The 14,229-nt window shown below is 42.1% G+C and overlaps 2 protein-coding genes across 3 annotated transcripts in view; one reads left to right on the top strand and one right to left on the bottom strand.

The window, feature by feature from the left end:
- Positions 1 to 350: 350 nt before the first annotated feature.
- The window catches only part of CG32683 (uncharacterized protein), a 44,505-nt gene continuing 30,626 nt past the window's right edge, over positions 351 to 14,229 (bottom strand). For both annotated transcript variants that reach the window (NM_167230.2, NM_001298155.1), the window contains 3 exons: positions 11,093 to 11,490; positions 10,791 to 11,027; positions 351 to 3,791 (listed from right to left, as the gene is read on the bottom strand). In NM_167230.2, coding sequence (NP_727419.1) covers positions 2,754 to 3,791; positions 10,791 to 11,027; positions 11,093 to 11,490 — 1,673 coding nt within the window. In that variant the 3' untranslated portion in view covers positions 351 to 2,753. The remainder of the gene's footprint in view (positions 3,792 to 10,790; positions 11,028 to 11,092; positions 11,491 to 14,229) is intronic.
- RabX2 lies at positions 7,389 to 8,179 on the top strand. Its single transcript, NM_132399.3, has one exon. It carries the CDS (start codon positions 7,456 to 7,458, stop codon positions 8,041 to 8,043), a length of 588 nt encoding a protein of 195 aa, NP_572627.1. The 5' UTR covers positions 7,389 to 7,455; the 3' UTR covers positions 8,044 to 8,179.

Below are 14,229 nucleotides of genomic sequence, written 5' to 3' on the forward strand. Positions count from 1 at the left end.
CATAGCTTTTCTTAACCATTACCTCCGAAAAGCTTTCTGTGGCCACGAACTTGCTTCTACATGCCATGTTAATCAACAGGGCCCAACAGAGCCTGTAAAACCTGGCTAGCTGAGTGGGTGGATGAGGTTGGTAAATGGGGGCGTTCAGACTTGTGGACAGCTCCATGCTGATTGCCAGAGGGACAAGCCATGTTAGCCAGCTAGGTCGCTTAATGGTTGGCCCAAAGAGCCAAATATCTTGGACCTCCTGCTGGCAACTGCGTCTTCCATTCCATTCTCCTGCACCCCAAGCAAACAGAATGAAAACAATCCCCATCGCCATGCTGAGAGTGAAAACAAGCGAGAATTTTGTGATATTTTATGTTTAACATTTATTTCATTAAATTCTCAGATGTTCCAGGACGGCCTGCCTGCCCCCAGAGTCCATCGCGCAGTATCCATGGTTATGGATGGAGTTCCACCCACTTTCAGCTGCTGACCATGGCCAGGATTCATCATCAATCAATTGGCTGTGGTAGCTCTGGAGCTCCGGAGACAGAAAGGACAACGGAATCGAATGGGATAGGAGGGGAACCAAAATGTTTGCGCAATCCTTGGCTGCGATTAGAGTCCAGCTCTTAAAGTAAAGGGAATGCGGTTGCGGATCGAGAGTCTTAATACTAAATAGCCATCGATACAGTGTATACATATATGATTGTATATAGGGTTATGTATTCATTTAGTGTATTCATAGAAATGCATCACATTTAAGTTTATTTTTTTCGCCTTTGCGTTAGTGTAGCGTTTTTTTTTTTTGCTTTTGTTTTTTGGTTTCGAAATTGAAGTAGTAGCTTGGCTTGTCAAAGCAACATCCACATAAATATATATATATATATATATATATAGTTCTATTTAGATTTAAATGTCTATATCGATCAGGATGTCGATCTGCACACAGATTGCGTAAGCCGAGCATAGCGATTGCCTAATCGTGTTACATTCATAAATTCATCATTATTCAGTGTGTTTTTTAATGTTGCACATTAACTCTAGACACATATACACATAAATACTATTAATATTGTTGTCAGTTTTTCATTTTTTCTCATCATCGTAGTATGTAGAAGTGGATTTTTCGTACTGCTAACATTAAAAATTTTCGATATCATAGTTTCTCATTTCTTGGTGGTTTAAGTTTGTCCTGCTTTCATCAAACAGGATATTTCCACAATTTATTCAAAACTCCATCATTCAGATATACTAGGTGTCTCAATACGATTTAAAAAACTATAGCTATAGTGTCGATCCTTCGTGGGTGTTTACCATACTGTTCGGAACTTTGTCGTTAAATTTAGTTCTTCCATAATCATATAGAGAATTACCTTTAGCGAGTGACAACTGTCTGCTTAATTCACCTTATTTGACCATAGATTTAAATCAATACATTGCGACAATAATACATTGACGTTGGCAACAAAAGCCAGTAAACCCACAGATATGTGTTGTGTTTGTCATTTTGTATTTTTTGGTTGCTTGGTTGGTTGATTACTTGTAAATACGTTTTGTCAGCTTGAAACCGCAACGAGATTTTTACACCCAATTTTCAATTTTTTTATGTGTGTGTGTGTGTGTGTTTGCCTCTGCCTTTGGCCTCTGTAATATATTTCCTTGTCGTTTTGTAAATACACATCAAACATTTAATATTCAGTAAATACATAATTATTTAGATAGTATATCCCTAGTGGTGACATACATCTGTGCGAGTTGAAAAATGGGCTTTCAATTGGCATTTTCGTGTACTTTTGTTTGTAAATTAATGCTTAATTGCATATCGAACCACACTCACTTACGATCTATGTAAATATATATGTTTTGATTTTGCTTTTGGGTTGGCTTGCCTTTCAATTTCAATACTGTTGATGCCGTTTTATAACATAGCCACACATTCCTGCCAATCCACGCAAAATATCATCAATTTCAACGCATTGCATGGCTAATATCAAATAATAAATCTTAACTATATCTACGACTACCTCAATTTCAACTCCTTCGTCGCAACTCGTTCACATCCGTTTTAATCAAACTGCAAAAATTTCACCTCAATTCATTGTCTAATTCCTAGGGAATGCCGTTGCCATCTAATTCATTTTTGGATTTCTTTCTCTCCGATTTTGGAAACCATCTACTTTTTAATACCTATATACTCCTTCTTTCGAATTCCCACCCTTCATAATGGGTACGGTAACTATCTTCTAACTCCGGACATTTGACTGCTGAAACCGAAACTGAATGGTTATCCATTAAAATTTACAGTGGCCGCAACTACGAGAGTTGGTGCTTATACTTTTAAAAACGTTTTAAAACATTTGAAGCAGCTTAGGTCGAAAAGTTTTATTTTTAAACTTTGCTGCTGAATCGAAAAAATTATAGCGTCTTTATTAAACAACTTCAAACCTGCAATTCAATAGACGTACGTTATAATATTTGTCACAAATTAATAGTGTTTGGACGTTTGAATGGTATTGCTAGAGCACAAAACTGTTTAACAGTCTTAAATAAGAACAGGAAACTGCTCTAGAAATGTAACCAAAATATAAATAACTATATATCGGTTGATCGGTTGAAGAACGAAAAAAAAAACTGTATTGTCCGATCGATTTTCGCGTCCTCGGAAATGGTAATTGGACTTTGGACTATTCCTATGCTACGAGTTTGGGAATCCGGTACTACGGCTTCCTCTTGCGTTTGGCAAACATCTGGGACCACAATCAGAATCACACATTCGATGACTTGGGGACTGCACCGGTCTCGGCTCCGGGTGCGTGGCTCACCTGCTCCTCCTGCACACGCTGCTCCTCCTGCTGCATTTCGTCCCTGTCTGGTGACACCTGCTCCAAATGGATCTGAACGATATGGTCCTCTTCCTCGGGCATCGGACCATGCTCCTCGTGCTCCTCCAGATCGCGGGCCAAGGTCTCGCTGCGCTGCAAGCGCCGCTTATGGGAGCCGTTCCTTGGCACCGGAACCGTGATGTTGAATTCATCGTCCAGGCTCTCGATCATGTCCAGATGCCCGCCTGACTGGCCAGAGGATTGGGAGGCTGACTTTGCAGCAGCGGCTGCAGCGGCGGCGGCCGCACTGGTGGAGGGTCCATCTCCGATCTCCGCGGAAGTGGGCTGTGCCTGGCGTCGACCATTACGCTTGCCCACGGGTGCATCATGTAGGGCCAGACGCTCCATCTCCATACGCAGCTCGCCCAGCGTAGCGGAGGCAAACCCCGGACGCTGTGTCTCATCCACATGGACCAGGACGAAGGGCAACTTCAGGGACAGCTCGCCACCCATGCCGCTCAGGGTGAGCTTCACCTTGACATAGTAGGACACATAGATGGCGAACACGTTGCGCTCCTCATTGCCGCCGCCGGAGTTGGGATTACCAGGCTGACCCTGACCTTGCGAGCCCGGCTGCCAGAGGTGTGGATGTGGAGTAACCAGGGCCGGACTGCCCAACGGATGGCCGCAACCGCCCAACAGCTGGGCGTTCTGCATCACAAAGTGAGGCGAGCGGATGGCCGAAGCAGCAATGGCGCCGGTGATCTCCTCCGGCTCGGTGCTCCGCTGCAAAGTGTCCTCCAGGGCGATCCAGTTCTTGGTGGGACCGCGTTGCGGACGGAGCGTCACCGTGGTGTTCAACGAGGCTCCAGCGGCCACTGTGCGATCCACCGGCGGTGTTACATTATCCGAATCGGCCACCACATTCTTGAATTTGCCGTTGTTGAACATGCAAACGTCGACGTGCTGGATGGCGCAGACCTGTTCGGGGTGAGCCCAAAAGAAAATCCAGAAATGGAGATACATATATTAATGGAAGACAAGTGGGTGAAAAGTGAAGCACAGAATGGCGAAAAGGTGACGGGTGTGTGTAATTGGAGAAGACAATTTCAGTGGGTTACGCCCAACAATTTTGGCCAAAGCGCATAACCTGAACACATAATAATCCAATAGAAAAGTACTCTACACTACTCTTAGATACACTGTTCTGAGAAATTCGCAGGTCTTCGTTCCTCAGTTATTAGCTAAAAGATATAAATTATAAAAAAATATCTATTCAAATCAGTCAAATGTGGCACAATTTTTTAAGATAATAAGATTCAACTTCTAAATCAACTTTTTGCACAAGTTTCCCAGTAGAGTATTGTCTAGTCAGTGAAATTCCATTAGTTAACCTCTTGGCATCTGTTTGTTTTTGGACAAGCTCAAACGATGTTCAGCGTTATTTTATGGCTGCGGACAAAATGTCCCTGGTCGAAATCTCCCAGCCAATCTGAGATAATGCCCTCAATTACCGTCCATTCAAGTGGCCGTGTAAGAATGGCCATGCGGGAAAATGGAAAAAAAAAAACCAAAGAGGGTAGGAAAAATCAGAGGAAATAGCTGAAATAATAAATTAAGCCCGGGCCAGGACTCACATATTGGCAGCTCATCAGTGTCGATTTTTGGTTGCGAGATTTTACCGCTTTTTATCGGTAATTTAGGCTACATTTATTTTTTTTTGGTATTTCCTTATGTGGCCTTATGTGGCCATCCGCCATGTTGGCCCAAGAAGCAGCTATTATTTCATAATAAAATAATATAAGTTCAAATTTCTGAGTTAAACTTTTCAACAGTTAACTAATGAATTCAATTCAAAATTTCTCAGTGCATCATACACATGGGCCTATATTCGTTTGATTTTTGTATTCAAGAGTCCGTGAAAATCGTATTCGCACTCGCACCAATCGAAATGAGCAATCAAAATCTACCATCGAGTCGTTCAGTTCACAGTTTTCAATTCCGTATAGCATTTAAATGGTCGTCATTTGAGTCGCCGTCTTTCTTTGTGCGACTGCTGGGCGACTTTCAATTGGCTGTGGGGCCAAAGGACTTTCGTCCGCCTAAGGACTTGTTGCTGGCACCCAGCTCCTTCAAACGCTCCACACCAACAATGCCACCTCCACAGCGACGATGGAAATTGGGGAACAGATGTCCACGTTACCCAAGAACCCAAGGTAACTTTTGACATTTGCTCGCTGACTTTGGTTGACTACAAAAAAAAAAAAAAAAGGGAAGCAAGTACAAAGCAATCTCGGCATTCAGAATCGCACACACACACACAAAGAAACGTACATATTTAATAAGGCGCAAAGTGCACGATGAAAATAAAATAAATGAGCTGGAGGACCAGGCGGTCCTTTTGCCCACAAGAAATCTCGCTTTGGTATCAACATTTAGACTCTCTTGCTGGGGCTCAAAAAGTACAAAATGGGCGTGAGGTGCACGGAAAAGGCCATCAAATCAAATCGAATTATGCGATTGCATAAAAGATGGCAGAAACTTGTCACAAATGGACAAGGACTTTGGCTTGAGTCTCACAACGAGTAGAAAGGACGCAAGGACTCTCCCTTTGCCGCCCAAAACGGCAACAAATGGAACAAAGCGAAGCACAACCAATTGAGAATATTATTTACTGCTTTTAACCAATGCGCTGGGCCATTTGAGAATTGAAATTTGACAAAAACAGGCAATTTGGCAGGTCCTTTAAATTATGCAGACCAGATGTTGACTAGTTTTCCGGTTCACAATATGTGATTCTGTAAATGCTGCTGCATTCCCCTGAGTTCGGCGAATGGCAAACCGAAAACTATGTTATTCTTAATAAACATAAATATTTTAACCATCTCACAAGTGCTTGCTACAATTTCTCACATTTCTGTTCACTTCCTTGGAATCAATTTGAAATAATGTAGAGTCCAGATTTCTTATTCATTTTCAAAATGAAATAAAATATCAGACGAGCATTAAAATATAAAATCGAATTGCTCAGATTTCTTTTTTCGTGCATCCAATGTCAGCAGCAATCAATCAAATGTTCGCCTTTTCATATAACAGCCGATTATCCCAAATGGTAATATGCATCAGTTAACTCTTTGATTGGCTTCGTTATGAATGCCTTGACCTTTTTTCCGACATTTTCCTAAGGTTTCGGTTAGCTTAATGGCCGTTTCTCTACTTCGAAAAAAAAAATCACTTCAACAAAGACGAAATGCTAAATTATATATGCATTTGTATGTTGGAAAAATATAGGCCTCAAATACTCCTTATTTGGCTAACAGATATAATTCACTTAATAAATGTATATACGTGCACATAACCTTGTCATCAGTTCAGCTCTAAAATAGAGAAAAGACACACTCTTCCATGTGTGAGTATCATAACTTGTATCTGTCGATGACTGTAGTGTTCTATTCTATTCATTATTGAACAATGTGCTGTGAAAATAATGGGGCTACAATAAAAAAAAATAAACAATAACAATTGACAGGCGGCAGGCAGCAGGATAGAACATATTGCATTTCGTTTAAAGTCCTGAAGTACTTCTAGGATTGAGTTGTGCTCGCTATATGCATACTGCAGTAGCCTCGAGTTCCATTTTCTTGTATTTAGATGCATTCAAGTCTGTCGACCGAGTGAGTGTGAGGATTGCTCCAGCTACGGCCCCATGTCGTATGCGTAATATCCGGCCCGTAATTAAATGGCGATTCAATGCTACAGAGAGCCATCTGATTCTTTCCTCCTTGTATGACATCGGCAGCCAATTTGCAGCCACTCAGCCATAAGGCCGGAACCAGCATATTCCGTCGTCCGGTTGTACCGCTTGGACAATAAAATATTTGCATAAAATATACATTTTTCAAAATATACGAAAAATTTCCGAAAATAAAAACGAACAGGTTTAAATTCAAATCGATTGGAAATTTAGTTACGAATTCAACGAGGTATAACGTTCCCCTTTTGGACAATTATTTCTATTAACAATGAGAAAATACAGATTATTTGTACGAAAAAAATAAAATTTCCCAAAAAACGGATATGCGGTGTTTTCTCCATAACTTGGTCAAAAAATATATCACCGCTAAAATAAAGACTGTTTTGTACTGCCATTAAGTATAGCTAACCATCCCTATCACTATTTTTATGATTCCCAAAAAAAAATTTTTTTACAATTTTCGCATTTTTGATAAGGGGTACCATCATCTAAATTTGCGAAAAATGGCAAAAAATTAGAATTTCCAACTTTGAATACAGGTCGATAGGGAATTTTATTACGAATTCAACGAGGTATGACATTCCACATTTGGACAATTATTTTTATTGCTATTGAGAAAATACCGATTATTTTTTAGCAAAAAAATAACATAATATAAATATTGCCAAAAATCGGATACTTACAATCGGGTTTTCTCCATAACTTGTAACTACTAAATCAATTTCAAAATATGTTCAAATCCCAATTGATGGACCTATTCAAAAGTAGAGTACTTTGAAACATTTTGTTCAAACATCCTTTCTCAGCAAAAAAATAAAACGCAGAACAACCCAAGCTAAGATTATCACTTCAGTCGAATCGTTATACATATTAAACCAAACCGACTTGACGATGAGCCACTTCGACTATCTGTTTAAGGTTCTCGTCCTGGGTGACAGCGGCGTGGGCAAATCCTGCCTGCTAATGCGTTTCTCGGATGACCGATTCACCGAGAAATACCTGAGAACGATGGGCATAGATGTCAAGGCGCGCAGCGTGGAGCTGGTCAGTCGGGTGATGATGCTGCAGGTCTGGGATACCTCCGGCGACAAGCGCTTCAATTCGCTGATGCCGTCCAATTATCGCAGTGCCCATGGCATACTGCTCGTCTACGACATAACGTCGTCCAAAAGTTTCCAAAACATCGATGGCTGGATGAAGGAGATACGGCGCATGTGTCCGGATAAGGTAACCGTCCTGCTGGTGGGCAACAAAAGTGATGATCCGAACCATCGCCAGGTGAGCATGGAGCAGGGGTTCAACTATGCCCATCGTGGGGCACTCGGCTTTGAAGAGGTTTCCGCCAAGAGTGGAATGAATGTATATGACATATTTAGCTCGTTGGCAATGGACATATACCATCGTTATGTACTTCACAACCCGATCAGCCCGATGCCATCTGAGCAGGAAGAGGAGGACGCTGCAGAGTCACCGGATTAACCAATTAATCTAATCTAGCACAGATCTGCAGAGGGCCAATGAATGACACCAATACCTGCTGTTAAGCATCTCGACTTCATTTGACATTTTTATCATTAATATAAATTAAAATTTCTATAATGTCTACTTGCACAACAAGATCCTTAAACTTCTTGCCTTATACAAAAATTTACATTAACAAAAGTTTCCCAGTTTAAATGCAGGTGGATAGTGCATTTTGTTACGAATTCAACGATTTATGATGTTTCATTTGTATTTAATGCACAAGTGATTTTATTGCCATCGAAGAAATACTGATTATATATTATTAAAAGAAAAAAATAAATATGGTGTCTAAATCTGATATAATCCAACGGGATTTAACCCCATAACTTGGCCATAAAATGTGGCACAGCTAAGATGAAGACTGTTTATAAATAAATAGGGCCAACTAGGCGTATTATTTCCTGTTATATACATATATATATTTTTTAAATTTAAAATATAAAATAGAGACTGCAGTACAATAATCTATTGCTACATTAAGTCGTTTTTCATCTTCGTGTTCTTGAAGTACGTGATCAGGGAACGTTGATGGTTCATCTGGAGTAGATACGCAAAAAAAGGATAAAAAAAAAGAAATGGGAAGGGGAGGGTTGGGCACGGATTAGGCATAGCCCGGCACAATGTAAAACTACAGCACACTTTTGTGCGCTCCATTTCCCGTTAAATACAGTCTGCCTTTTACGGTAGGCGTCGGCGTGTTTGTAGGCGTGGCATGGTGGCAGGCTGGCAGGCGTGAACACATGGAGGCTCTATGAATGCCAAAGGAGCCAGAAGAAAGGTGTGTGCGGCTCACATAGAAAGGCCTTCGGGGCACAATAAAAAGTCAAGCTGAATAACGAGGGGTGGGGGGGTGTAATAAAGCCCATAAAATGTATAAACACAATTTTCACTTTAACTGCGTCTTTTGCCAGCCTTTCATATCCTTTTCCTCCCCCCTCCCCTTGAGCAATCTGTGCGGAAAGGGGGCTGAGTGTCCTTCGCTTGACAATTTCATTCGGCTAAGCGCAATTTGCATATGTGCGTGAGTGGGTGTGCTTAAGGAATCAACTGCCTGTCTTGGAGTCCTGGAGTCCTGGAGTCCTGGAGCCCTTGGACCCATGGGATCCTTTCGATTTGTCGCCACCCCACTTTCTGTACACCTGTCTTTCTGTCTGTCATTCCCTTCATTTGAGGCAAAACCAGGTGCGTGGGTAATCTTTCCATTACCCCACAGCGATTAGCACGCGATGTCGGGTAAGGAAGAAATTCCAAGGTTTTGCATATGATAATATTAAAATAATAGAGCTTTAAGAAGTTCAGCATGCTGGGTTATAATGTCAAGTAATTCGCAGCCAAATCAATCAATTTCTTAAAAGTCTAGGCATAAGAACATTAACTCTTTTTCTAAGGTTTTTAACTATATTTTTTCGTTGTTCTTTTAAGCCACCATTTTTATGTTAAGCTTAAACCAATGGTTTAAGGCCTCGTTAAAATCTATGTTTAAGCTGCCTTTTGTTATTTCCACCTTTTGTCTTGCTTGGGAAAACAGGAGTCTCTAATTGAATCACATTCAATGGGCATGCAGTAATTTGAAAATTATCTTTGGTAATTGCTATATTTCATTAGAATAGGGCTTGAGGTGGAAAGCGATGTGTGTGTGAGTGTGTGTGTGTGATGAGTGTTACAGCAACGGACCAAGCAAAAGACAATGGAAAGTCCAGGAAGCACCCGCCTCGAATAACCCAGTAAACTGCAAATCAATCCCCACCGTTATTCATTCGGCATCGAAACTCATTGCCATTGGAAGGTTGGAGCTAAGCAACTCACAATCAGCTTAACTAGAAGTGTCTGGCCCAAGGGAGCGTTTGATTAACTGTCATAACTTGCAGCAAGTCCTTGCAAACACCAATCACAAGAGGCACTGACTCAACAATGGGCTGCCTGCTTATGTGATTAAATATATGTATGTTTTGCATTTAATTAATAACGTGCCTTGTGCACCCTCGAAAACTTTGAAGTCAACATCAAATTTGATTTAATAGATTTAAGATGTTCCCAGTTTCAGGCACACCCGCCAAGTAATGGATATCAAAACCTCCTGCAAACCCCTCCAGTTTGCATAGACGAAGTGCCAATGCAGATTATGTACCGCAGTGAGTGTGTGGTTGTGTGTGTGTGTGTGTGTGTGTGTGTGTGTGTGTATCCTAGGAATAAAGTCGACTACGATGAATATAGTTTTCACTGCTCGTTGCCAAGCAGGGGCATGCAACTTAAATCAGTGGCGCCGACAGTTAAGTTCCTTACAGGGACACTAATCCTTTAAACAAAAGCCAATTACTGACCTAATCGACAACCCGCCGACTAATGCGACTATTGTTTTCTAAATTACAACTTTTGTACTAAGTACTTTAGTAATTGCCGCTTTGAATCAAAATTGCTTAAGGTTTCATTAAAACGTTTTAAGACCAATCAAATTAATTCGTTTTCCATTTACCTAGGCACACCCATGGCTTTTCACCAGCCACCTTAGATATTTCCCACAAAAGCCTGCATTCCAGGTGAGACCTAAAAGCAACAGTTTTTCAGCCTTCACCTCGACTGTACCACGTTGCGTATGCGTTATGGCATTTTAAATGATTGCCTGCATAACCAGAGAAATGGTTGAGGAATTCCCGAGCCATCTGGTAGAATGGGTAACTCCTGGGCTGGCCATTGCAACTTACCCGTACTTTACGGACCGTCTTGCGGCTATCGTTGCGTATATTGACGGTCACCTGAACGTCCTCGCCGTGTGTGTACCAGCCCTTGTCCAAGCTGGCCCTCAATCCCACCCGGCCGTCGTGCAGCAGGAAGGGCTTGTCGACGGATCCTTGAGGACCGCCACAAGGACCCACACTGACGCCACCGATTCCGCCGGTGACCCCGGCTCCAGTGTGCGGTGGCAACATGCTGTCGCAGTGCTGAAAGTCGGTAAGGGTTGTTTTTATAGGCACAATATTGGCCATCACATTCAATTTAAACTCACCTCCTGGAAGGACTTGCTGTAGCTGTGGAAAGGATCATTGGGACACTTTTCGATCTCGCTCTTGCTGCGTCCGAAACGACCGCTGAATCGAAAGGATTTTGGCGAGAGACGCAGCTTGGGGAAGGAGTCACCGCGCTCGGACTTCGACTTGTGCTTGGATCCGCTACTGGGCTGCGATTGCGATTGCTGTTGGGTGTGAGTTGTATGCTGTTCGCCGCCCTCGCCGCACGACGGGGGCGTGGCACTGGCCGGCGGCGATTGGGCGATGTTTTGACGCCCGGCGAAGGCGGCATACTGCTCGGGCGCCAAATGCTGATGAAAGACATCCGTGCGATAGATGACCCGTACGCCCATCTTCACCGAAGCCCGACGATGGAATTTCTCATCCGTTTTGTCCGCTAAACCGTCAGTTGAAAAAATAGACAGAGAACGAAAGAGTGGGCGGGAAATTGATTATTTGATTTAGGTATAAGAATTCAAAAGTTCGTTTGCCGCTGCCGTTGCCGCCGCCGACGCTTGCGAAAGCTTTTCAATTGTTGCAAGGACTTTCTAGGCGAAATATCCTTATAATTTTGCTGGTGTTTTAAATTTTTGTTTTTGCAGTCCTGGTCCGTCGATCGTCCGAATGGCAAGTCATGAGATCATGAGATTCGTTATTTTATTTTCGATTACCTCAGGCAGGCAGCCGGCCACTTGAACGGATAGCAAACACACTCAACATGAAACAAATGAAGGTGGAGCACATACATATGAAAGTGGTAAATGGGTAGATGGAGAGATGCAAGTCGGAGGAAGGACACGATACGGGGTTCTAACAGGTGGGCTATATCAAACAGCAAAAGAGATGGAGCACAACAATGGAAGGGAACAGGTGGAGGCTAGCGAAGTGTTGACAGTTTAACTTTCATGTAATCTCTATAAAATCTCTTGAAAAAGATAATGGAAGTTTCTTTTTTTAAGAAAACAAGCGAAAATAATAGTTTAGGGTATTATTAAATAATTGATTTTCCCAACACTGAGAGGGGGGTGTACAAAAAAGATATAAAGACAAGGACAGGGTAAAGGAGTAAAAGATAGAGCAAGCCACAACACCAAGAATTTGGAATGGAACGGAATGGAACGTAAGAGTAAACAAAAAGAGAAACGGAAAGAGATTTAGAAACGGAAACGGAAATGGAAAGGAGCACGATCACGAGCAGCAACAGGACAAAGACGACACCGATAGCATGGCCGATCCGATCGGATTCGATTCGACTTGAACCGATCCAATCCAATCCAATTCAATCCAATCCGATGCGATTCGATCCGGAATCGATGTCCACATTCCACACAACCATTTCACAATCAGATCAATCAGATATTGCCTCATATACCTTGGTCGGGGGCCGTGCACATACAAGCACAGCAGCCGCGGCAGCAGAGCCGGGAGACCCACCTGGCCAGCGGATTGGGGCGCTTGATCTTGGCTTCTGCTCACGTTGGCTCGTCGTCGCTCAGAAGCTCTATGGGATTGGATACGGGGGCGATACGAACGATACGGGATGAGGGGCGTGCGATCATGATAATGGGGCTTTAAGTTATAGTAGGTGTATTGTGCATATGTTGTCCATATCAGTGATTTTCAAAACCCAGTGAATTTGGATGGCATTTTGATACAGATCTCATATTTATCTTATCAAAATATTATAGTATTTTTATCATTGTTCTTATTCATTTACTTATCTTTCAACGATTTATATGTAAGTACTTAATTAACAACGAATTGTGGACTTAAGGTTGCTCCCATTGTTCTCTTGAAATCATTTTCATTTTAAGCTATCACGTAATTTGAAATAATTATATCATCAATAATAATTGATTGGAATATCCCCTGCAAATTATCAAATTACAAATAACGCATTCAATTTCCATTTGCCCTTTCTAACTTCGAAACTGCTGGTTAAACAAGGTAAATGACGAAATTAATGAACAGATATGCCATTTGGAATTACAATCGGCTGGCATTTAGTCCAGATTAATTACTGCAACTCCTTGATTCAACCGGTTGTCATGGAGTGCATCTTTTCTTTTTCTCGATCCAACAATAAAACAATATGTTCGAATACGCTTACTCATCCTAATTCTGACCATAAATTTCCCATTTTCCATCGTAAGTTGTGCAGCGAACCACATTGCCCCAAACTTGCTGGCATTTGGCGAAATAGGGATTCTGGTCCAGCAACCGGCTGATATCGTGTAATTACGGAGCCACAGAGGCATCAGCAGCAGCAGTAGCAGCGGCAGCTGGAGCAGGTTCTGTCCATGTCCCAGCCAACGCAAAGCCCCCGTTTCTGCCCAAGATGTCCTGCGTCCTGTGGCCTACGTCCTGTGTCCTGCGTGGGTTGCCTGGAGCAACCGCAGTTGGGCTTTGCATGCCATATTCAACAATTGTACGAGTGCTAGAGACAGAGGCGTTGGCTGGCACTCAGAAGTGGGAAGTCGGAAGTGGGAGTGATGATGAGTGCTTGGTGCTGGGAAGTTGGACAGAGTTTTGTCTTGGCTGGCGGCACTGTCCAAAACGCACAGTTTCAGCTGACAGGATATTACAGTCCGTATATTCCGACCAAAAAAATATATATATATGGCATCACGGACATAGTCGGTTTTACCCTCGGGCGTCACTCAGCGACTAAAATAATATCAACAGAATCTTAATCTGGATCTGAATTTGTATCTGTATCTGATCCTGAATCCGACCCGACGGCTTTTAATATTGATTTTATTATACACTTGCGCTGGGCGTTTATTATGTTGCTGACAAGTTTTTAAGCCTATTTGCACTCGAAGCATTTGATATATATTTTCGTATTTTGTTTTTAAAACTAACGAGTTTAATTGGATTTTTATGGACGTATGTGTCAAATTGAATTTATAAAAATAGCTTTCCTTCGCGCTTTTATATTAACTGGGGCTGTCCCTTTTCGAGACGCCCCCCGTCGAATAAAAACAAAAAAAAAAAAACAAAACAAAACTGAAAAACAAAAAGTGAAAATAAATCCCCCTTGCACTGACGTCAGTGATAAATTCGATTCGATTGGATACGATTCGATTTGAGGGAAGGTAGACTGTTGGGGGCGGGGCCATTGGTGTTTAAATGG

Source organism: Drosophila melanogaster, chromosome X (genome assembly GCF_000001215.4).
Source record: "Drosophila melanogaster chromosome X".
Lineage (NCBI taxonomy): Eukaryota > Metazoa > Arthropoda > Insecta > Diptera > Drosophilidae > Drosophila > Drosophila melanogaster.

Excerpts from the sequence above, each read along its gene's own strand:
- RabX2 (NM_132399.3), top strand. The coding sequence starts at position 7,456 with ATGAGCCACTTCGACTATCTGTTTAAGGTTCTCGTCCTGGGTGACAGC.